The following is a 27,112-nucleotide window of genomic DNA, read 5'->3' as shown; positions in this document are numbered from 1 at the left end:
ACTTGTCTTGTTGTATATTTAATTTTGTCTATTGTATTTACTTTGTATATAGTTGTATCTGGCAGATTATTCACACTTTGTGTTGGCCAGTTATAAAGTAACTTGTTTGTCTCTTTTTCTCTACAAACATTTCTCTTATATTTTATTTTAATTATCTTTAAAGTTATCACATTGATGATAACAACGAAATGTCCAATGTTTTCTTTTTTTTTTTCCTTTTTATTTTAATGATGACAACACTCTCTTTATATTAACCATGATTTAATTTAATTACCTCACAATTCTTCATGTTTTGGACCACTAAATTCATCAAATGAAATAAAACCATTTTTATCACCATCTTCATGTTGGAATATTTCTTCCACCAATTTATCATGATCAGCAATCATTTTTTTAACATCCTCACTATTTTCACCAGTTTGCTCAGCTTCAACCATTTGTTTTCTCAAATATTCACTAACCTAAATAACATCAAAAATTAAATAACAATAAAATTAATTTTATTAATACAAGAAATTATTGATTAATTGTTTTTAAAATAATTTTTATTCATTTCTTCTTGGAGACTCTTGGTCGTGAGTTAAAGTTAGATTATTATTTACTTTAAAATATTGTTATATTCTCTTTTTTTTATTAAAACATGCGACATTTTAACCAGCCACCAAGAATCTTAAAAGAATTGAAAAAAAATGATCTTGCCATTGTCCTCACCTCCTCGCGAGAAATTTGATTATCCTGATCAGAATCAATTTCTCTAAATACATTTGTTGTTGGTGGTGAATCACTGATGTTTATTAATTCAACATCAAATACAAGAGTAGCACCTGCAAACATAATAACAATTAAAAATATTAATTTAATTGCCTATTTCTATTAAATTGTGTGTCTATTTCTATCTGAATTTCAATTTATTTCGGTCAATCAATAAATTCATCCAGCTATAAATTATAAATAATGATTTTTAAAGTTGTTTTTTAGATTGAAATAATTTCTGTTGATATTATTTTCATTTGCTAAATTTTTTTATGCATAAAAAAATGTATAAAATAGTTTTATATTGAGTCTATTTTGTTGTAAATATCATTTATCCAACTTTTTTATGAATATATAAAAATAAAATATGAATAGTTTTACAGTGAGTCTATTTTAGTATTTTCAATTTGACGTTGGACACGAGGGGATTTTCCGAGTATTGGAAATGTCGTGTTGAATCAAACATCAATGCTTTCTAGGGTGAAACGAGACGAGACATTTTCACGTCTATCATACAGTCATTTTACTTATCCAAATGCATTTTAAAATCTAACAAATAAATTCTCAAAGTATTCAATAAAATATTTGCATAAATTTTGTGCTGACAATTTATAAAAATTTATTATCAATTTATTAAAAATAATTATATAATAAATTTGTGTAAATAAAATTAACAGAATATTTCATAAATAAAGATAAATAAAAATAACAAAGATTAAATATAAAATATTGACTTGATATTATCAGGGTAAATATGCCATTGTTTATTTAGTAAATTCATGAAAAAAAAAATCAATATGTTATGTATTTAGCTGGATGTTTATTATTAAGTTAAATTTATTTCTATTTTTTTTTTTATTTAGAATGATTATTAATTGATTAATAATTTCAAGGGGAAAATATATTGATTGATTGATTATTTTATATCAATTTTAAGTACATGATGTACATGATAAAATTAAATTTTTGTATTTATTTTTTTTTTTTATATGTTATGTATATATTTTTATGCATGAAAATTTTGGTTTAACGAACTGGACAATGCATTAATTATAAATGAATTCCCAAGCTTCGATTAAATAGATGCTAATGAAATATGGCTCTCAATTATTCGCTATTTGAACGAGTGAAATTGATAACTGAGTGGATGGCACGTTTGTATAATATGCATATATGATATTGTAAATAGTAAATATGTGCATGATGGCAGCATTCACTATGAAGCTTTTATAAAGAGACACTCAATGTAACTTGATATTCCCATGTCATGAATATTTTTTTTTTTTTTTTATTCAATAATTTTAGTATACATTTACTTTGTTAATTATTAAAACGAAAATAAATTTTTATTTTTTTATTTTCAATGAAAGCTTCAACATCAATAATGACAATTTTTTTATTTATTTTTTATTTATTTACATGTTAAATTTTTTCAAATTTATTTTTAAAAGTATTTTACGATTCGTTTGAATGTGAAAAATAAAATAAATAAAATTGTATCAGTATTTTTTTTTATGTACTTAAAAGTTCTTTAATCTTTTTCAATTTTATTTTCAATCATTTTCAAAAGAACATTTAATCAAAAAATAAAAAAAAATAGAAAAACATTAATTTATTATTATAAAAAGAGATTTTTTAAATTTATATTTTACCTCCTGGAATAACATTTCCAGCACCACGATCACCATATCCAAGTTCTGGTGGAATAACTAATTTACGTTTTTCACCAACACACATGTTAACAAGACCTTGATCCCATCCTTTGATAACTTGACCTACACCCAATTGAAATGCAAATGGTTGATCTCTATCCAAACTGTAACAAATAATAAATAAAAATAATTAAATTTCATAAATTAATAAGCAAAAAAATATTTACAGCTTTGTGATTATATATAAAAATTAGTGATTGTTGTTGTTGTTGTTATTTTAGGATGATTTTCAAGGAGTATTGTCAAGTGGTCTGTGTGCTATTTAATTATTTCATCAACGTATCTTGTTTACGAGCCACAAACTTGGGGTTATATATATACATAAAGCCTTTTGGTCATTGGCTCTTGTGAAAGCACTGTAGTCAAACTCGTACTCGTTGTTGTACATAGGGTTGTCACATGGCAAGTTTACGGTCACCAAGGGTTTGTTATTTGTGTGAGGAGTTTAATACTGGTGTCCAGCATCCGTTTAGCCAATCGTCCGGAAATTTATATATATACAATATCATCATCATCATGTTATTTTCAACTCTCTGGCAATATTACAACATGTAATATACACTCGAATTTTTATTTTTATTTTAACTATTTTCATTATCATTTTTATTCGTTTTGTTGGACTTTTCATTAACATGATGAATTTTATTTAATATATTTTTTTCAATTTAAATTTGTAATATTTAAATATTGAAATAATAAAGTCAATAAATAAATGATAATAATTCAGTAGTATTTATGAGACAATTTTCATTATTTTTTTTTTTGCTATTTTTATTTGTTTTTTAGCCTTGGGTGATTATGTCTGATCGAAATCGACTTGTACTACTTGGTTGTATTAATGTATTTTTTTTTTAAATAAAAAAAAAAATAAAATGCACAGGTGCTTTGAGAGATTCATGGAGAATCACGATAAATGAGGTAGATGTTTGTCATCAAGGTGATATTGCAACCGATACGCTTTTTAAATGAATTTTTTTATTTATTTTTATTTTAGGTTTTTTCATTTCTTTCATCTTTCATTTAAAAAAAAATTATATATTTTTCTAGATTGGAATTTAAAACTGACAAACGGTGAGATCATGAGTATCTTGTAAAAGTAAAAATAATGTAATGTATATTTCGTGATATGTATTTTAAAAATATGAAAAGAATTTTTTATTAAAAATTATGTAAAAAATTGTAAAATGATATTTGCAAAAAAATAAAAAAAAAAAGATAAGCAATAATAGATAAATAATAATGATGATTAAAATTTTATGAAAAATAGATTTTTTTTTATGTGATACTCATGGGTATTATATTGTTATTATTATTCTAATGTTGTCATTTGAATATTCAATTATTTGCATTTCATTTTGGTAGAGAAAAATACATTTTTTAATATTTCATTTAGCAGTTATTATATGCAATTCCCACAGCAAACATCTGAATTTATATACATCATCAAATATTCAATGTTTTTATTCGATAATTGAAATAAATAAATTAGATGCTTATTTTATACAATAGTTTTTTGCAAAAATTAATATAAATGTATTCAATTAAATAGTAAATAGAATTATAAATTTAAAATTTAATAAATTATTTAAATGTAATATATTATTTTTAAATTATCAGTGTAATTAAATTTTATAAATTTATTGTTTGAATTTTGTATAAATACTAATTATTAATTTAATTAGTTTGAATTTAATTATTAGGTTTTAATTGAATTATATATTTTATGAATTAAAAGCTTTTCTGGTAATTATTTTTTGTTTATTTTTTCATTCCAAGAAGATAAAAATGATATTTAAAAAAATTAGAAAAACTGAAAGAGAAAAAATTAGAGTGTGATGATAATTTGTAAGTAAAAATTGTAAAAAGAAAAATTATTTTAAATAAAAACAATGAGTTTATTTTATTTAAAAAAAATTTATATCTTATATGTGTGCTTGCATGAAAAGCTTTCAAATAATTTCAACAATATAAAGTCTTTTTGTAAGCTAGTATTTTAAAAAACACACCACACTTTCTATGTGAAAAACCACTAGTCTAAAAAACAGTAGAACATAAATTTTTTTCGTTTACTATTTTGAGCTTATGCATCGTGCATGAAGATACACTCAAACCCTCCACATAGACCATCAAGGGTGTCAGGTGTTGCAAGAATAAAAACAAAAAAATTTCACCAACAAAAAAAATATACACCGAATGAAAAATTTAGCATCACAAAAATCTTGAATAAAAAAAAAAAGCTCATCATTTTTTCCAGTGGATAAAAGGAAAAGAAAAAAAAAAAACAAAACAAAAAGTATAATAAATGAAAAAAAAAATTAGACCCTTTCTTTTGCATTTTAGAAACAAAAAAAAAGGAAAAAAAAAAGAAAAATTATATATACAAAATATAATATCAAAGAATATTTCGTAAAAAAAAATTCTCGTGAGCTTTTTTTATTTATTTATTTTATTTTTTCTCTCACTTAAAATGTGTGCAAAAAGAGAGTGAGAGAGATGAGGGGTTACTCTCTCGTTAACATATCAAAGAGTACAGCGAAATATTTAAATTCATACCCAACAAAATCCCAGAGTATCGGCGTAGTGCTTTTGTGTGTTGCACCTATATCTTTAATATTATTTTTTTTTTTTTCATTTATATTTTTTTTTATTTTTTCTACAGACAATTTTATATATAATACAGACATAAGAGTTACCAAGAAAAGCACACCTGCATATACCTATACAAGTTTTAACCTTTTATAAAAAAAAGACAATAAAACGATTTTTTTTTCAAGCCCATTTGGCCACAGTGAAACTTCATTTTACTTTGGGATTTTTATCCTTTTATATTCATCCTTACTTTCTCTCCCCCTCCCCCCTCGTTTTATATATTTTTTTTATTTTTTCTATTGTGAAAATATATCTTTGGCTTAAGCTCCATCGTCCGGTCGTATATATTGCACACACGGATTTACTTTTCATCCCGGAAAATTCCGATATAAAAGAGCTTTTCTCCATCACACATCGATCTTTCATTTATGCCGAAAAAATAAAATTTATATATACATAAAATGTCAACTCACATATACACATTTGATTTATTTATATAAAAATATATACTTGACACACAAAATCATCTAGTATACAGCAATATAAAAAACTTTTTTTTATTTTTTGTATTTAATAGTAATAGGAAATAAAAAAAAAAAAAAAGTAATTTAGCTTTGAGAAATTGTATCAATTTAAAAAATGACCAACAGTCATAAAAAATTGTCGTAAAAAATTAAATAATTTTATTTTTTATTGTAATATTAATTTACATTACAAAAAATAAATAAGTATATGAAAAAAAAAAAATAATAAAATAAGTAGTAAAAAATATAACAAGTCAGACATCAAAAAAAAAAAAATAATAATTAAAAAATAATTATTAGCATTTTTAATAACAAATTTAAATATTATAAAATTTCCGGATTAATTTAATCTTGAGATTTAATCATTGAACCCTTTGTGTGTGTTAAATTTAACTATTTTTATTATTATTTCAAGAAAACTGATAAAATGAGAAAAGTTATTTTTATCAAAAAAAAAAAAAAAGAATCAGCCAACATTTTACGAGCACTTTGATCATTAAAATCGAGGGTACTTTTATTTTATTTTTAGTAAAACGTCGTCTTAAAATAGAGGGGTAGATATGAGGGGTTGAAAATGAAAGACCGTTGAAAAAATAAAATAAACGAAATAAAAAAAAATAAAAAAAAATGGTGTGTAACAAAAGAATAAAAATAAGATAGCCTATGAGAGTTACTGTCCCAAGGGTATTTGCCATACTTTTTTTTTTGCCAATGTTGCTACTTGGTGAAGAGACTACTGCACTTATTTTCAAGCCAACACAACATCACCACTCTTTTTTTTTATTTCATTTTTAAACTTATATATTGTTCAACTGTCCACAAAAATAAAGGCATATATGATAATAAAAATAATAAAAAAATATAGAAAATTTCTAGGTTTCTTGGCACCTTGGAAAATGCCTTACCACCACTGGTTTAATTTTCAAGTGTTAAGGGTACATATAACGGTGGCTTAATGCAGATTTAGATAGCTAGAGGCATACGATGCTATGCTTGGCTTTTAAGTCTCCAACTCTTTGGCTAATTAATTTATAGACACTCAGTTTCTCTCCAAGCAAGCAAGAAAGATAAGTCTTTTTTTTTTATCTTTTTCTATTTATCTTTCTTTCTCACTTAGTCTTGTTTCTATACTAAAATTTCTAAACTTGATGGTGTGTATATAAATGTCGCTTGAGGCTTGGTTTTCAGTGGCACGCTCTTCGTGTTCATTCTTCTTACCATTAAATAAACTATGTGTATACTTGCGTGTTTAGGCTGTTAGATATATATAAGTATATTGAACCAACCAGTAGTCAAACCAAACTACACCATCATCTAACATCTCAGCTACTTTTATGTATACATGTTCATGTTCATCTATGCCAACGGGCGGTCCCTGGACGCTATACGATAACACCTGATTTTATACCGCAGTCTCTTGCCACCCTTTTTTTTTTTATTTCAAAAACACTCACTCCTACTTCTTATCCAATCTACGTGACCTTATTATTTTTTTTTTCAACTATTTTTTTAAATCATTTTGAAGTATTTAATATTTTTTTTTCTTGCCACTTTTTAATATCTTAATTTTCATTATTTTTCATATTTTTAAATTTTAATTATCTTGTAAATTAATAATTTTTATGATAACATTATTTTTTTTTCATATAGAAATTATAGTTTAATTTAAAATAAGCTATTTATTATATTTTTTTTTTAATTTTAAATAATGTTATTTTATTAATAAATTTAATAAATATTAATAATGATATAATGCTTGTTTTATGGTTTAAATAAATATATAATTTACATGAATAATTAATACAGTATAAAAAATGTATTAAATTACAAATTTTAAAATTAGATTAATGACTTAAATATAAAATATGAATTTAAATATAAATATAATTTATCTTAAAATTTTGTTGAATTATTATATTTTTTTTTAAGTAAATAAATTGAGGATAATATTTATCGATTGTTTAATATAATTTTTGGCTATGTAGAAGGGAAACTTGTGACATGGGAATTGCAAAAACGGAAGTTGCACTGTACCATGTTAGGATTTCCCAAGCGGGGCGTACGTTATACGTTACGTTACACTGCACCATGAAATATGCAAAGCTATATTCCACGATCTCCCAAACAACCCTCTATATGTATATTTTTTTTTTATGTTTTTTTTTAACCACCTTACATAGCCCACGTTATTACCTAGTCGTTGACCAGCATGTGACGGAATTCGTAATCCCACTGGCACCATCACACGACGACAACGACGACATTTTTATTTTCCTGACATTTTTTTTTTCTGCTAGCCAATCAAATTTACAAATATACTATTAAATTAAAATCAAGAACATAAAATTAAAAGAGAAATATATTTTTAATGTAAATATAAATATTTAAATTTATTTATCAACGTTTATTTATTTTTTAATTTTTATGAAAGTTATTTATAATTATTACTTGATACTAAAATCGCTGATGGTATTCAATTAATAAAAATTAAAATATACTAACAGAGGTAAAATTTTATATTAAGCTATGAGGGAAAATAAGTAATGAGTAGCTGAGAAAATTATTTTAGATGATGGGATGTCAGTATTGATATTGAGAAAGGAAGGCATGTATTTGAAAGATAAAAATAAAAAATATATAAAATCAATTTCCATCAGATTCAAGAGTTAATTTCGGTTGAGATATTCAACTCAAGTACTCATTATACTTATGAAAAAACGGTTAACCAATGACGTATTTTATCGTCAATTTATATATTGATAAAAAATATTTTCAAGTGTATAAATATAATATAATTACCAAAATAATTGTGAAATTTCACGGAAGTAAATTTTAAAACAGGTCAAAAAGATGAATAAATGAAAAAAAAAAAAATTAATGAATATTAAAAAAAAGTTTTTCCAGGTACTTATTCATTTTTTTTTTTTTTTTTAAATTCAAGCAAAATATCAACTTTCAAGTTGTGAAATTAGCAAGTCTTTAAAAGCATTGAAAAAAAAAAAAAATTGGAAAATTTTTACCAAGCCCTCGTTGTTTTTTTTTTACTTTTTCTAGTTCAAGTTTTAAGATACTTGAATAGTGAATAAAAAAAAAAAAAATAATGAAAATAGTGATAAAGAGATAGAAAATGGTTTTTCATACGACTGAACGAGTTTTACTTTGGTGGTTGCAGTAGAGTTAAAATGTGTTGAATCACAAGTTACAATAGTCAGCCAGAAATGAGTGAAATTGGGTCGAGAAAAAATTTAATAAAAAAGTAAAAAAATTATATATAATAGTTATAATAAATACAAGAGTACAAAGTGGGATGAAAATTCGTTAAGAAACGACCAAAGTTTTCTTAAAGTGTTTCTTTTCAAACTAAATATATTTTTCTTTTTTTTTTTCGGGACACTTGGGGCTTGATGACCCTTCGAAGTGCAAAGTTTTTCGATGAAAAATCTCTCGTAGATATTTTTTTTCTACTTCACCAAAAGCAAAACACAAAAAATAAAAATAAATAATATCTTCCATGGTACGACATGGTTGCCATCAATTTATCTGTCAATTACATATTTTTCTTTCAGCAAAAACTTTATACAAACAAAAAAAATTTCATTAAAATCAAACAACAATGAAATTCAATGTACCCAACATATCTATATTTAATTTTCATTATTTTTGTTTATAATTTTAGGTTAACCGGAAGTTGATATAATAAATAAAAAAAGAAAAAAAAAAAAAAGTATAATAAACTTGGTGGATGCTTTATCCAGTGTGGTGTTGAGACAGGAGTGAATGTCGCTGAAATTAAATGAGCGGAAATGTAAAACGGAATTTCTGTATGAATGTATTTCTCTATTAATATATGTGGTATGTGTGTCTGCGGTATATCAGACTTTCTGAGAATAAAGAAAGATAAAATATATACGTATGAAATAGCTGTGTACCTGTGATCCTATTCCAACACATATATTAAATTTGTGATTCAACGAGCTGGGCCAACAATTTCACTGTAAAACCACAGACTAGTAAGATCAAGGACAGCAAATTTCAGAATTTCAGTTGTCATAAATATACTTGGCTTTAAAATAAATGTATATTCAAATTATTATGAACCATTCAAGTCCCTCGATCAATCTAAATCATAAATTATATTTCAATCATATTAAATATCATCGTAAAATATTTCACTACTTTTCAAATTACATTGTCATTTTATTATTCACAAATTTTTATGATTTAAATTAGCTAATTATTCATAAAAGTAATTTCATTTCTTTGAAATATAATTATTTAATTATTAAAACTATTATGTAATTTTTTAATTTTAAAATTACTTCAAGTAATTATTTGTTTTATAAAAATGCATTTATTTTTTTTTTCTAATTATTTTTGTTATAAAAATAAATTGAATAATAAAAAATAAAATTTTATTAATTTAATCTATTGTTACTCTAAAAACAGGTAGAATATTTGAACTTATCAGATCTATACTAAAAATGATAATAAAAATACAATTTATTGAGTTTTTTTCTCTGGTAATTTTGTTATTTTATTTTTTTGGTTATTTTAGTTAGTTTTTTTAGTTTTATTTTTATATTATTCGTAAAATTTCCATTAGGTAAAATGATTGGAGCTCTTTTGTACACTGGGACTCTCGTTAACCCTGGCACATGGAGTACTCTGATGGCCAAACCTTCCCCATCATCTCCCTATTTTTTTTATTTTTTTTTTTTTTATCATCTTTTTATCCACATTTTCCATTTTTCCTATCAGCACGTTCGCTTTGTGTCCCGAAGCTACAACACACCTTTTTTTTATTTTCCGGTTTCATTCACCACAGAAAAAAAATATTTTTAAATAAAAATAAAACATCATTGAGTTTATTTCGTGTCTTTTCTTTTCTTTTTACATCAATTTATTTATATTTTTTTTTGTGGTTTAGATAAAATTTTTTTTTCACCACTAAATAATGAACAAAAAAAATGTCTATATAAAAAATATGGAAAATACATTGTACAAGAAAAAAAAAAAATAAAGAAGGTGGTTGTAAATCGTTTTATGCTAAAATTATTTATTGTGTGTATTTTTTTTTTTTTTTTGGCTTATTTTATAGACAATATGTACTTTAGAGCATCAGATTGTGGCATCAAAAATTGACGCTAAGAAAAACTGTAGAATAATGGTACATAAGACTTTGAAAAGTGCTGTTACCGCACACGAAAGTCAATATGTAAGGTAAATAATATATTCACCATAGTGGCAAAGATTCCAAGTGAAAAAAATTTTAAAAAAACAAGACGTAAATATTTTTTTTTGTTCTTCTAAGAATAGTGAAAAAAAAAGCTTCAATTTACAAGGAAGATTGCACAGTGTTTGCCGACATGCATTTACGTATACTCGTGTCTTTTTACTTGTTTATTTTTTTGTAATTTATTTATGCATGATTCTTTGTATATTTTTTTTTATTATTATTTTGCATGTCTTAGGATCGATTGTCTTTACTTTAGACAGGCAAAGGTCTGAATATTACGTCCTCGCAGGTATATGAGAAAAAAAAAGGAAAAAAAAGTGTTAAAAAATATTACATTTCAAAATAAAAACAAGAGGTCATTTACGAGAAAAATATGAGATGAGAAGAGTGTGGAAAATGAAGCTAAAAAAAAATTGACTACTTTGCAGCCGGTGCGTATAAAATTTCCATATTGTCTGAGCGAAAAGTGGCCTGACTACTGCAACCGACCCCTTTTTTTTTTAACCCGTGATTCTTTTTTTTTATTCAACTTTATTATTATTGTTTTTTTTTTTTTTTATCTTTTTATTTTTTATCACGATCTACCGGTTGTCTTACTCATCAGCCAGAATATCCATGCATGAAAAATTTGCAATTTTGAAAAGTTAAATATATAAATAACACACGAAAATATAAAAAAAAAAAAATACAAATATCTTTGATAAATTTGAAAATGAAAAAAAAATATAAAATACATTTTTCATATTTAATTTTATCTTGGATAATAAATTTTCTTAGAAATTAGAAAAAATAAAATTAAGAAAATTTATATATTAATTTAATTATTACGACTAATAAATTTAAAAGAAAAAAATATTAACGACGGAATTTTTCAAACCATAATATTAAATTTTTGAAATATATATAAAGCCAGTTTGAAAAATTGTTTGTAATTGTATTGGTAAAAATTCCATCGAAATAATTAAGAGGATTTCACCTTGTTAGATAAAATTCAATAATCAAAATATCGATTGATTTGTAAGAAGATTAGGAGAGCATTGTCATTGATGTCTTTGATCACCATGGTAACACAAATAGATTGAACAATTCGATTTCTAAAACTACCTAATAATATTTTCTTTATCCTTTCTTCTCTTTAATCTAACAATCAGTTCTTCCAACACAGCCATTATTGTACCAACACAGATAGACATTTACAAAATATAAATTTATAATACCTTATCAGTCTCGTTAGAGAGAATTAGTACGACAAGGATTAGTATTATCCGGTCAAAATTATTTAAAATACATTTTCAAACATTCCATTTAAATTTCAAATCGAACAAATAATTAACATCAACTTATCAATCATCTGTTTATTCTGTATAATCTTCAATGAATATTAATCTTGCATAAACTTTTTGACATGTTGTCAAATGCCATACTAATAATAAATCATAAATTTTTAAAACCTAAATAATTTTATTCCTCAAAAAAATTATTTTTTTATTAAAATAAAATTTAATTAAATTTAAAATTAATTTATCAAATGTTGATTAGATTTTCTATTCAACTCGTTATTTATTTTCTTATATCAAATGTTTTTCATAAATAAAAATTATAAATTTGCATGACTTTTAAATTCTACAATATTTACTTGAAAGAAAAATTAATTAAAATTAATATTAGTATACTTTTTTTGCTAAGTAATTAATTTTTAATAATAATTTTATTTTAAAGATATTTGTTTTATTCATAAGTAATGAGAAAAATAAAATACAAAAAAAGTTTGAGTGGCATTTTAATTCCACAGTATTTTTTTTTCATAAAAAAAATATAACAATATTAATAAAAATAAAAAATGAATAATATCAAGTTTTGTCAACAATGAGTTAAATTGATCGTTTATTAAATGGTTATGTTAACTGCATTATTATTATTTTTTATATTTCTTTGCAAGTGAACTGTAAACGACAATGCCACCATAAGAAACACCATTTGCAATATCATTTTCAATATGTCCTAAGGACATTCTGTTGTTGGCATTTTTCCATCATATTTATTTTATATATTTCTTTTGCAAATTCAGAATTTTATTTTTCAATTATTTTCACTGAACTATTTTAATGATAAATATATAAAATGATATTGCAATAAATGACATGATAAATTATACTTTTAAAATAATTTTTTAAAATTTTAATAAATTAAAAATAAACATGTTCAATATATATATATTATATTGGGTGTGTATATATGAAGAAGTAAATTTTGTAAAATTCAAAAGGTTTAAATTTGCGAGCGTATGGTCAAGGGATAAAATATTTTTTTAAAAATAAAATTGGAATATTGGCGAGGTGAACAAAGGTTGTGAATTAATGTGACTCTGGGGATATTAGTAGCTGGCATATTTTTATTTCACGAAAATATAACTATGCACACAGAGGGTGTCGATACTTTGGCTAATATTAAACCACTAACAATGAATATCAAATTGATCTATGGTTTATCATTGTTCCCATTTAAATTATAATATTATTCAGGCCAAAAAAAAATAATAATCAATACAGACAAAAACTTTATTAATAAAATAATAATAAAAAAATATAATAAATAGTTTAAAAAAAAAAAAAAACAATATATTATCATGATCGTAAGAATTTCAATGCGGTGATTATGTGAAAGAAATCGAGTGGAAAAATAAAGTCGAAGGGTTCAACTAATCTCAATTTTTTTCTTTCTTGTATATACTCCCCGAGATGAAAAAGATTTAAAAAAAAATAAAAAGTTTATAGAATGAGTGAATTTGTGAGAGGAAAAATAAAAAGAGAGAGAAAAGAGTGGTCGACTCTTTGAAACTGCAGTCTACGTTAATCGGAAAACTTGGTAATTAACGAGACGTAATCGAATCCTTGAGTATGCCTTAAGTATATTAAGAAAAAAAAAATTAAATTACATAAAAACTTTGAATGATGCGAAAATGCAAAGAATAAAAATTTCATGTCAAAAAAAATTTACTAATAATTTTAAAATGTTGTAATGAAGTTAAACAAGTAGAAAAAAAAAATAAGCAAAAAAGCTCTATTTAATATAGGTACTTGTGAACGAAAAAAAAGTAAATAAATAATAAATAATGTGGACAATTTAAAAGCTAGTAGTTGTAGTGGTGGTAGTTGTAACTGAGGGGTGTTCCACTTGTTCTGTTTAAAAGTGTGTGTGTTGAGTAGTTTGTGAATGGCCGTAGGGGTCGACAAAAGCTCCTTCATATATACCTTCAACTTTTACGTAACCCAACAATCACTTCAAAATGAATCTCGGACGTTCAGCTTTAAGGCCAACTGAACTCAAACAATAAAAAAAAAATGGAAAAATAAAACATAAGTGAGTAAAAAATGGCAACTACAGTGGCCATAGTGTAGTAGTAGTTCATATATACATATATAGGTATTGGAAAATAAAAAAAAAATGAAAAAAAAGCAAAAGGGAAAGAGTAAAAGCAATGGTTGAAATCGGGGGCGATCAAAACGAAATATCTCGGGGCACTAAAACAGGATAAAAGTAAAAAAAAAATAAAAATAAAAATCAAGTGTAGAGAGGAAAGAGGTGTGGGGGTTGATGGTGGAAGCAGTGATCAATCACAAACTTAATATTCCACTGGCTATCGATATATTGGTGAAAGCTCGAATGTCCGGAAATACATGGCACCATCAATGAAATATGCTGATTCAATTTCATTTTATATTTTACACTTTTTTATTTTATAAATTTTTATTTATAAATTTAAAATTGTATTTAATTTTTATTATTTTATTTAATAAAATTTTTAAGTTTTAAGAAGAGTATATATTTAAGATAGATATAATTATTTAAATATATTATTTGAAAGTTAATTTGACCCGATAAAATTTATCTTTATTGATGGTCTTTTAAAGAAAATAAATTTACAAAAAACTTTCACTGAAAGTGGACTTTCACCATGTCAATATTTCCGGTTATAATTTAGCACACATTAGTTTTTTTTTTTTTTTTTTTTTCCAATGGAATAATCTTCAGTCACATGTTTTTAAAGAAAGGCTATCAATAACAACAATTGGAAAGTGAAAAAAAAACGAATAGAAAATATAGATAAAATAATTAAATAAAAAAATTAGTCATTCAAAGAATTTCAAGATGAAAAAATTATAAATTGCACTTTTAAATGTCTTTAATTTTTTTATAATTTAAATATATTTTTTATACTTGTGTTAAATAAATAAAATAAATATATATATTTCATATATATAAAATGATTTTTCATTTAATTTAAAATAATAAACTTGGCTGCTGTGAAATACGTCCTTCAAATTCAAAGTTAAATGCTGAATTGATCAAGTTTGAATAGATGTTTGTCTTGGTTATAAAGTAACATTACAATTTGTTGGCTTTATCAATGTGTTTACAGTGAAAATAATCAAGAAACAATGAAACCGGTGATGCCCGTTGGGCCAATAACAATTCATGTTCATCAGACCATTAGTAAAGTAATTTTAAAACTTCCACCATCGTTTTGCTTTAAGCATTTTCATATATTCCTTCTATCATCTCTTCTAAAAATTTTATAAATTTTTTTTTTTTTTTTATTTAAACTTTATTATATTTTATTTTTATCATTTTTATATTTTCTATTTCCCAACAATTTAAATCTTCTTTTATTCATTCATTTTATGAAGAAATTTTTTATTTTTTTTTTTTCCTCTTTTTTTTTTTCTCAACTGAACCATGCATCCATGCCAATCAGTGCCCTTTTTTTTTCTACCAATACGTTTTTCTTTTTGATGGTAATAAAATCTCTTATCCCACGAGAGACTTACTAAAAAAAGTCCACTGTAAAAAATAAAAAATAAAAAGATAAAATGAAAAAGAAAAAAAAAGATCTTTATTCCTTTTTTTTTTTTCTTGAAATATACAGTCTATTTCTTTCTGCTTTTTTTATTTTTTAATTCACCTTTTCTTACACACGTAAATATATTTTTCCAACGTACAGAGAAAAAACACTTTTCTTTTTTTATTTTCATCTAGCGACTAGATTGCATTTTTAAATTCAAAGCTAAAGCTAGATCAAAAAAAAAAAAAATAAATACAAAAAAATTACATTTAAAAATGACAATTAATTTTCAACTTTTTATCTGTTAATTCAATTAATCAATCATCAAATAATTATTCATTTAAATTAACATAAAGTTAAATAATTGATTTAAAAAAAAATAAAAAAAAGTAGGATCATTACTGTATATGTATCCAAAAACTTTACATGTATGAAATTGGATATTGACTTGGATATTGCAAAAGTTTAACTTCAAATAAACGTCTATATATAAGGTATAAATAGATGAAGGTTTCATGAGTGTTGGCTTTTCTGAATTGAAGATTGAAGTAGTGAATGTACACTACTTGTCAGTAGATATATATATAAAATCATGATGAATACATAAGGATATATATCCAAGAAATACTTTGCACTTTGCTTTATCGACATACAGATTCCAACAGAACCCTTATTCACATCTCATACTTTCTCTATTCAAGTATTTTATCTTGAAAAATATCCCTAACCATTATTTCGACCTTCTCAACATGACATTCAACGTTCAAAATATCATACAACTGAAAAACTACTCATACCATTTTAACAACTTAGTACTATATATCCTTATCCTGATCACTATGTATTTACTATCTTTATTTTATCTTGTTTCCTCTCTCTCTCTCTCACTGTTATTTCTCATACTTTACTTTTATCAAAAATCCTATTTGCTTACGTCATATATTATATTTTAGAGTTGCCTTTAGGGGCTTTTCACAAAATTCATCAGAGATACCTTAACTTATGAAACTAGCTCACATTTCATACGTCAATAATCCTCAAATTTATACACTATATATTTATATATATTTTTAAGTGTTGATGCTTCATTTAAATTTAATATTTTATCATTATTTATTTTATATTTTTAACAAGTATAAATGTTATTTTAATTTACTATTTGTATTTACAAATTTAAAAATAATTTTCTATTTTATTTTTTTTCAATTTTATATTATTATTATAAAAATAATAAATTTAATGAATATAGAAAAAAAAACTGTAGTTTTTATATTGTAAAATTAAACTAGGCTAATGAATTTTAATAAAAATAGAAAAATTATATCTAAAATAATTTTTTAATCTATTTTTTATTGATTTTTTTTTTTTTTTTTTTTTTCTAATTAAATTTCTTTATTGTTTATTTTATTATTATTATTTTTTTTTTATAGTTATTGTTATGTTTATTTGGACTTGTTGTTGGACGTAACTATTATCTATTTTTGCCAGCTACTCGTTAGTGGTTAGTTAAAGATGTGCTCAAGCGAGGAATCGGATATTTTATCTTTTCGCGTAAGCCGACAACTAAACTGTGGGAATGAGAGAAAATCCAGTAGATGAGGATCAAGTGTAAACTACTAGTTATTACAGTACGTTCTTGAATGAGCTGGATATTTATTATTTATTTAATTTTTATTATATTTTTTTAATTATATATAATGATGGTTTTATTTTTTTATAAAATTATTATTTAATGATTTTTGAAATAATAATAAGAGAATATGTTTTTATGTATAAAAAATAAATAAATTAAATTCAAGATGAAGATTCCTATTTTTTTTTATTTTCTCGTCTCAGATGTTCTCGTTAGAGAAAATCAAATTTTGACGAGACTGTCAGAACTGAAATTGGATATCTGGATTTTCCTCTTGTACAATATTTGAATTACAAATTAGTTGACTGTGTATATAGATATATAAAATACATATCTAAAAGTAAAAAAAAAAATTAAACTAAAAGGGAAAAATTATCTTCATTCGAGGGTTACTTATATACGTATATTTTTTTTTTTATTAAATGTAATATTTTTTTTTATATTTTCGTATGATTTTTATCGTGGGGTTGGGGGTGTGTTGACATATTGTATGATTGATATGAATATTATTAAATTATAAAACATAAAAAAACACGATATAAAATGTCTGTGGTTTTGATATATATGTATTTAGTTTTTGTTAAATATACACGTATTGATATTAACATGCTGAATTTTGACTGACATTTCATTGTGGAAATAAATGTGATAAAAAAAAAAAATCGAACCTTAATTTATTTATAATAAAAATATACATCGTGACAGGAATGACAAATAGCCATGTCACATTTTTTTATTTTTTTGTTCTCTGCCTCGAAAAAAAAACAACTCGAATAATAGTCTGATCACGTATGACCTGTATCTACTTCAAATAATTATTTTTACATTTTAAACAAAACATTATATTTTCATATAAATAAAAAATCAAATGTAGGATATAAATAAAATAATAAATGAATTTAATATCAAAATATTGTTGTTTAAATTTTGAGAGTACGAGCACATTGGCGCGTAGCTATACCTTCTAAAAGGTTCATTGTTCATTGATTTTATAAACACAAGTATTATCATAAAAAAAAAAAAGAATGAATAAATTGACAAAAAATTTTTTTAATTTATTTATTTACTCATAAATCACACATAATTCACACGTAATTTTTAGTCTAATAACATCAAGATTGAATGTTTACTGAAAAAGTTGTGCTACCTTAATATGTCAATTTTAAAAAAAAATATAAAAAATATTTAAAAAAATTTTGTTTTTGAATTATTTCTTCACACATAAAAAACACATAATTCGCACAAAATTTTGAGCCTGATTGCATTAAGATCCGATGATTATTGAAAAAGTTGTGCTAGCTTAATATTTGAATTTTAAAAAAAAATATAAAAAATATTAAAAAAAATTTTCTTTCAAATTTATTTCTTCACACATAAAAAACACATAATTCGCACAAAATTTTAAGCCCAATTGCATCGAGATCCGATGATTATTGAGAAAGTTGTGCTAGCTTAATATTTGAATTTTTTAAAAAAATGTAAAAAATAAAAAAAAAATTTTCTTTCAAATTTATTTCTTCACACATAAAAAACACATAATTCGCACAAAATTTCAAGCCCAATTGCATCAAGATCTAATAATTATTAAAAAAGTTGTGCTAGCTTAATATGTCAATTTAAAAAAAAAAAATATCAAAAAAAATTTGTATGAGAGTAAGTGAGAAAAAAACAATGACCAATCAAATGTTCGGAAGACCGATGATGTTTGTCCTTTTTATATTAGGATATTTTTCTTTTTTTAATAAATAATAAATAAACAAAATTTGTTATTTTATATTGTAAATTATTTTCTATTTCATTGTAATATAATTCTGTTTTTAATTATATATTTATAATTTAAAAATTTTATATTTAATTTTGTTTTTGTATTATTAAAAGTACAATTGTTTTTGTTATTTTATTATTTAGCTTCGAGCAAGTTCCAGCTAGGAATATTATGTTTATAAATAAATAAATAAAATTTAATGTAAAATAGATAATAAATAATTTAAAAATTGTTTTAAAGACTTTTGTATATTTATGAACTTCAAGTTTTTAGTAGGCAGTGAGTGCTTTATATATTTTAGAATCCTCATTAACAAAGTAAGTCTAATAATTATTTACAACTTAAAACCCACAAGTGTTGTTAATTATTTTTCAGTAGATTTCAAGAATGACCAAATATGTTCTTTTATACATATATTTTTCTCCAATTGATTTAAAAAAAAATATAAATCAAGATTATATTATTTATAAATTATTTATATGAATTTAAAAATATTCAAAATCAAAGGATTTATAATTTTTTTTTTGGTAACAATATAGTAGACATACTGAATATTATTGATTGATTTATAGTACAGTCTTATAAGACCAAAGAAAAATATCTAGTCGCTGAGTTTGCTCCCCAGTGATATCATGTTCCCCCAAGAGCTTTGACCATAATGCAATTCCCTGCAAGTTGCCTCGTTTCTTTAGAATTTACTCTGGCATTTTTTTTTTTTTTTCTATATTTTTTATTCTCCAACATTCAAAGGAAATAAAATATCCCAAAATCGATCTGATTTCTACAATCCTTACTATTCTTTTTTCATGCATTCATGAAATTCATTTTTTTTTTTTTCAATTTTCAATATTATATACTTTTTTTTTTTATTATTTAAACGTACCCATAAATTTGCCAATTGCCCATACCACAAAGTGACGTTTCGAAAAATATATATATGAAAAAAAAAAAAAAAAGCTCCACCAAGCATTTCATTGGAATAAACGTATGCAAATAAAACCCCCTGTGAATCAGCAGTTTAATTCAATTGATTCAAAAAAGCGAAAAAATATTTTTTTAATGAAAAAATAATAATAAAAACTATAGCTTACTGGATAATTTCAATCAAGCTGTTTAGATTGCAAGCACAAAGGTATATAATGTGCAGTTAGCTTGGTTTGAATAATTTCCTTTTGCAATTTAATTCAAGAATTGAAATATGCTATTTGATGAATCATACAAAAAAAATATTAATAAAAACTATACGTATTATATCCACATTTAATTATGATGAATTTATTCAAATGAAAAAATAAAAAAAATAATACATAATTTAATTATGTAAATGACTATTATTATGAAAAATGAAAAAGTTTTTTTTTTTTTTTTAAATAATAATCACTTTGATATTTTATTCAGTGATTTTTTTTTTTTGAATTATATTTTTTAGAGTGAATAAATAAATATTTAAATGGGTATTTTTTTTTTTTTTTTTTTGCAAATAAATGTTTTATTTTTAAATGGTGATATGTCACAAGAGACCTTTGAAACAGAGTCAATACAGAGAGAGAAAGAGAGAGAGAGAAAAAGTGTGGATGTGAATTGGAGTTTATTGTTAAAATGAAAAATAAAAAAAAGGAAAAAAAAAAGTTTAATGTTTGCCAATGCCAAGGAGAAACAATATTAACGTTGTGAAGGAAAAAAAAAAGGTAAGAGGGCCTTGAGAGAGAATTGAAGAGAGTAAAGAGTAAGAGATATTGGTAGTAAAGCCTTGTGGCATGTATGACTTGTTGTAAATACGTGATGGTGAATATAATCGGTCTTTCGTTGAATCAACAACGAGGTACATATACCAAGTACAGTGGCAAACCCTGGCTAAGCTTTATCCATGTAACGCATAATGGATTTGTTCACGTCAACAATGTCATGCATATAGGTTACTGAAATCTATATGCATGTGAAGCTGAAGCTAAAAGGGAAGTTGGGAACAGTACAATAGTATCACCCTGAAAACCAATCATTCGCAATTCAATATCAGATTAGCTCGCAACTAATGTCTTTAACAATAAAACTAATATTTTTTAAATAAAACGTTGGTATTTTTGGAAAATTTCATTCGAAAAAATCTTATAATACTTAGATTTTAGAATATCGAATTAAAAATTGAATGCATTTGACCAGTTTCTGGTATTTACAAGTCGTGATAAATATTTTAAATATTTTATAAATTCTAAAATAAAGAAAATGAATTTTATTTTGAGATGAAATTAAATTCTAAATACTAAAATTGGATAAATTAATATGAGAAATAAATTTAATTTTATATTTTATATTTAATCATTTGAATGTAGAATTTTAGAAAATATTTATAATATTTATATCAAGTTTTAAATATTAAAATTGGGTAAATTAAATTTATTCAAAATTATAAATACTTGAATTTACTGGATAAATTTTTTTTCTAATGTCGATATCATAGTAAACATTTATTGAAACTGTTAATTTAATTTGTCTGACTAAAAAAAGTTTTTACTACTTAAAAAAAAAATAATTTAAATAATATATTTACTGGAAAAAAATTTAATTTTATATTTATCTATTGAATTTTATTATTAAAAATTAAAAATTAAATTAATTTATCCACCTTTTCTATTTAAAACTGAAAATATATGATTTAATAGTTTTTGTCAATTAAATTTGACAGATAAATTCAAAAGATTTTAAAGACTTTTTTTTAGAACAAATTGAAACATTGAACTCACTATTTTATTTTTACACTCATGAGAAAATTAAATCAAGACTAATCAAGTTACTTGGATGAAAATAACTCTGAAAGGTCTGATATTAAATATATGAAAGTTTTTATTTTTAAAATTTCTTTTTCAATTATCATTTTTACGTGTCTATCATTTGTTAAACTAAAAATAAAAAATATATAAATAAATCTATTTAACAAGTTTAAATTAATTTAACGGGGCAGTGAAAAATATAATTCTTAATCAGACAAATTGAATTGATTAGGGTTGTGTGATATAAAAGATATAACTACAAAATATATCGTTTGACGTACCATTTACGTTTTCTCTATTTTTTACATGACTTTTGTTAAATGTGTATGTGTTTGCCTATGTGTGTTTGCTAATTAAATCCTACAAAAGTGTTGGTAAAATAAAACAAGTCAGGTTAAACATACCAGTTTGTTTTTTGTTGATTTTTTTTTATTTTTTCTTTTCATTGTAACCTTTTGTGTGTTCTATATTCTTCTAACTAGCCATACCTTGTTTCTTAATTAAATCGCCCGAGCTATTTCACGTATTCCCAAAGTAATCTCGATCGAATCCATCGCGTGAGATTAAATATAAGATTGGCCTGTCAGAGAAAAGTAAAAAAAAAAAAAACTCAGTTGACTGTGAATAGAAAAAAATGACTGGTAATTTTTTTGTTTCTTATCAATTGTATTTTTTGTTTTTTGAATTCGAATGACAAATGAGGAAATATTATGAATCAATGGCCCATAGATCTCGGAAAATATTTAATATTAAATAAAAATAAGTGGAAATAATTTTTATAACTTTTAGAATACCTGTATTTAGGTATTGGTTAAATACTAGAAGCAGAATTTCATAAAATTTTGAAATGTTGACATTGGACAAAAAATACCAAAATTTGATAAATTTTAAAATTGACAAAAAAAATAAAAATAATTTAATTTAATTTCTACAACGTTTAGGATAAATATATTTTAGTATTGTTTAAATTTTAGAAGCATAATATTATGAAAATAATTCATGGAAATGTGTTTTTAAATTTTCAACAAATATGACATGTAGCGAAGCTCCGAAGTTTTAGCTGCAAGTCATGGCGAGTTATAAAATTGAAAAATAAAAATAAAAATAATTAAAATTAAACTCTAAAAATGTTAGGACACTTATATTATGGTGTAGTTCAAATATTAGAAGTATATTTTTATGAAAATTTAACTCAGAAATATATATTTTTTGAATATGTTTTTTTTTTTTCAAAGGATTCAATTTTCGCCATGTATACTTTGATTGGACAATGACTCACCAATGTATATATTATTCACCTACAAGATATATGCATAATTTTGATTCCAGAATATACATTGATTCTCGAGACAGTAAATTTATGACGAATCGGATACAGGTAATTGATGTTGTAACACTACTATATCATCAATACATTTCAACTCTCAACTACAAAATTGACCTTTGAATTAGATATCAATTGAAATGGCTTCATTTGAACATTGGTTAGCCACACACACACATATACACACCACACAACAATCACAATACTGATAATAAATTATTTAAAAAGTTTTAATTAAACTTTAAAACAACAACGATAAAAATTTTAAAATAAAAAACAAAAAAAAAAAAAAATAGCAATTAAAATCAAATCTTTACGTTTCAAGATAAATTATTTTAAATAAATATTATTTTTTTAAATAAACATTAGCATAAATATTAAATACATATCTCCAGACTGATAATAATAAAATTTTTATTTTTTTTAAAATACTTTAACATAAATCTTCCAAATCAATATTCAAAATATATTTTTAATACTTGCGATAAGTTTCAATATAAATTAGGTCAAAAATAAAAATATATGTATTTAATTTTATCAGTAGCTAATATATCATGTTACTTGAAAAAAATATCCTTCGTAACTTGATATAAAATGAGATTATCGTCTTGTGGCCATAAAAATTAGAAGCAAAAAGAAAATGAAAGAAAAAAATTTTATAATAAATATTGTGTATTTTTTTTTAAGGGATAAAAAAAAATAAATAATAATGGAAAGCATTGCATTAACAGTGTTTCGTGACGAGGAATAAACCGGGTCATTATTGTCGTATAGTGAAGAGGGTTGGTGTTTTGTCGTTGAGGTGTATTTTACCTCCCCCCGTGTGACCAGCAAACTTATCTGAGATAACACACAAAAACTATATATAATTTCTGGACCTACAGCTTGCTCAGCGATAACACTATCGAAAGTCCTTCAACGTTTCTCATCCTATTTCTACATCATCTACTATTTCTATCACCTTTACAACATTCTCATCTTCTTCTTCTTCTTCTTCTTGATATTTTTATTCTATTTTTATTTTTATTTTTTTTGCAGCATCAACGATCCATGCACAGGGGCGTTATCATCCGGGGTAATTCAAGATTCCAGGATAGACGATCTTCTCGACACGCGTCTTAAGAATTTCAAGTCAAAAGATCACTTTTTTATTTCTTTATAAATATATATATTTTTTTTTTTTCATGAAACTCACCCCTTATCGGGTCAATTTTATACTCGATAAAATTTTTTTTTCTACATTATTATTATCTCTTTTAGTTTACGTCAATATTCTGGCTTTTTTTTTTTTTTTTTCCGTTAAACTTTAAATAATGTATATAAAAATATTAATTTTAGATAAACTTTTATATGGAATTTTTTTTTTTTTTTACGACGAATATGTAATGTTATCGATAGATGTTTGTAAAAGTTTTATTTTTATTTTTTTTGCGATGGTAATATTTAAAGCTAAGTTTGATATTTTTCGATGACGAATAAATGAGTAAATACGGTTTTATATAGTTTATTTATTTATTATTTATTTTTTTCCTTCACATGGATATTATTGTATCCCCTGAGTTTGTTAAATCAATCATATTTTATGTGAAGGGATGAATGACGACTTTTGCCTCTTGAGAAAATATTCGCTGAGGAATAATTCATTATAATTTTCTTCACCTAACTCACTGTCTATTTTTTATTATTAAATCAACTTTATATATTTAAAATTATTTAAATTATTCAACTTAATAATGTGCTATTATTATTATTAACCTTTTTTTACTTTTATTTATTTTGTTGTTGGTGTTTGATGATAATTTTTCATTCTTTTATTTTATTTTTATCGCAACTTGTTTGGATAAAATTTTAGATAAACATACAAGTGAACAAATATTTGATTTTATATATATTCATGTGTATGTTTGTGTGTATGTATGAGTATATGGAATTTTTTTTTTTTTTCCATTTTTAAAAGTGTAATTTTGTTCTTTTTGGAGCGTGAGATCGGGGCGCGTGCAATCACACATTTTCAGCCCTTTTGAAAGAGGATAAATATACACTTGGACAAAATAAAAAAAATATATAAAATTTGTGGAACGCTTTGGAATGAATCAATGACATTGGAGAATTGTAAAAGTAAAGTGGAAATCAAAGAGAAATACATATAAAAAAAATAAATAAAATCCGTAGAATTTAAGGGTTAAAAAGGATAAAAAGAAATATATTTATTTATAAAATTAGAAAGACTATTTAATTTAAAACATTTAAAAGTAAATCTAACAATGTTTAATTAAATATTTGTCATTCTTTTTATGCTTGTGAGTTGTGTTTATATAAATTCACGTCATCAATTATTTTGATTAAAAATTACAGTTTAAAAATAATAATAAATTTAGTGTCTGTGTATATTTACTGTAATGAACTACTTTTTAAAGCTGTGACTGAGCACTTCCAGGGATTAACGGTTCTTGTGAATGTACTTGTTTCAAAACGATACAATTTGGAACGTGTAAATCACCGTTTTTCATTCAAGCACTTTAATAAGTAAAAAATTTAACTCAAACAACGATATTAATGAAAAAAAAAAAATATCTTTAGACTTTTTTTTCTACTTAATTGGAGAATTTTTTACCAACATACAAGTATATACTTTGAAAAAGTAAAGTAATTTTGACAAAGCACTGAAATAATCTGTTTACCAGTTTCCTTAATAAACGAATAAAAAAAAAAATGAGTATTAAAAAATTATACGTCATAAATAACAAAAAATATAAAAAATCAAAATTTAATATTCAACAAAAAGAATAATAAATAAATTAATTGAATAAATAAATTGAATAACAAAATAATACATTAAATTGAGTAAAAAAAAAAGAAAGAATTTTTAATCATCAAACCTTGAAAATTATAAATAAATAAAAATTAATTAAAAACAACTATGAAATAAATCTCAAAGTTCAATTTATCATGCCACGTAAACTTTGATTTTTTTTTTTTCATTATCATTATATTTTTCAACGGCAGTTATCAAAGATAAAATACAACTGTTTTCATTTGCTTTTGTAAATAGATAAAATTTAAATTAAAATAAAAAAAACCGACCTTGAATCAAATTTAGTTCCATCGACGAGTGTTCCAGTATAATGCATCGTAACTTGATCACCTTTCTTCGATGTAACAGTGCATTCTTCTGGCACATATATTTTTTCAACTTTAAGTTCTTTGACCTGTGAATCGGCATGCACTAATGCTGCCAATCCAATGAACAACCAACACGCAAACAGAACACCGTTGAGATAATTTTTACTCATTTTTAAAAATTTTTTAAACTTTCAAAAAAAAAAAAAAAATAACCCAACAACAAGAACTTGTATTAAACTTTAAAAAGCAGATAAAATTTTCCTCGTTGTATTTTTTTCAAAATGATTTTCTTCACCGTATTTTGTTGATAAATTTAATTTAAAAAATTAAATCACAAAAAAAGGATGTGCTGACAACGAATGCCAAGGAACAACTGGCACAGTGTTTCAAGTCGAGACTAAACTCAAACCAACTGAAATCGAATGGCGAGCAGTGGCTGTCGTGTACGCATTCACTTTGGTATTGGTCTGTCTTTTTTTTTCTTACACAAGGGGTTGATTGTAGTGGTGGTAAAAACGGATGCTGCTATGTATTGCGCACGCCTACAATTTTAAACTTAAATAATATATATGTATATATAGTTTGTAATCAACGTTTGTGTTTGGATATAGATGAGTGTCTGTGCATTTGTAAAATGATGATGGTGTAAAAGTATTGAAACGTGTCCCGCCATGCCACATTGCGCCGTCTCATTGGCCTCTTTGAGAAAAATATGTAGGTCTCTCTGACGACTGCCCGAGTGGAAATTGAGATCAAGTCTTGATCAAGACTTGATCAGGCAACATTGATTTCAAATCCATTCTTGATCAAGATGCTTGATCAAATCTTGATCAAGAACGTAA

General features: G+C 23.8%; 1 protein-coding gene across 2 annotated transcripts; it reads right to left on the bottom strand.

Annotated features, from left to right (window-relative positions):
- Positions 1–203: 203 nt before the first annotated feature.
- On the bottom strand, positions 204–26,890 carry LOC122860329 (FK506-binding protein 2). 2 transcript variants are annotated; one of them, XM_044164098.1, is made up of 4 exons: positions 26,232–26,890; positions 2,406–2,569; positions 712–824; positions 204–461 (listed from the first exon to the last, which is right to left on the bottom strand). In XM_044164098.1, exons 1-4 carry the CDS (start codon positions 26,438–26,440, stop codon positions 276–278), a joined length of 672 nt encoding a protein of 223 aa, XP_044020033.1. In that variant the 5' UTR covers positions 26,441–26,890; the 3' UTR covers positions 204–275. The 2 variants fall into 2 exon arrangements, with proteins under 2 accessions (XP_044020033.1, XP_044020032.1); XM_044164097.1 differs by having other exon boundaries at positions 700–824; positions 26,232–26,743.
- Between the last annotated feature and the right edge of the window lie 222 nt (positions 26,891–27,112).

The sequence above is a fragment of the Aphidius gifuensis genome, linkage group LG1 (assembly GCF_014905175.1).
Source record: "Aphidius gifuensis isolate YNYX2018 linkage group LG1, ASM1490517v1, whole genome shotgun sequence".
Classification (NCBI taxonomy): Eukaryota; Metazoa; Arthropoda; class Insecta; order Hymenoptera; family Braconidae; genus Aphidius; species Aphidius gifuensis.
This window is presented reverse-complemented; position numbering and strand designations above follow the sequence as displayed.

Bases quoted from the DNA above. Each gene is read 5' to 3' on its own strand.
- LOC122860329 (XM_044164097.1), bottom strand. From the start codon at position 26,440: ATGAGTAAAAATTATCTCAACGGTGTTCTGTTTGCGTGTTGGTTGTTC. The intron at 2,570-26,231 runs GTCGGTTTTTTT...TATTTGTTACAG, and splicing joins GGAACTAAATTTGATTCAAG to TTTGGATAGAGATCAACCAT. The intron at 462-699 runs GCAAGATCATTT...GATGTTATTTAG, and splicing joins GCGAGGAGGTGAGGACAATG to GTTAGTGAATATTTGAGAAA.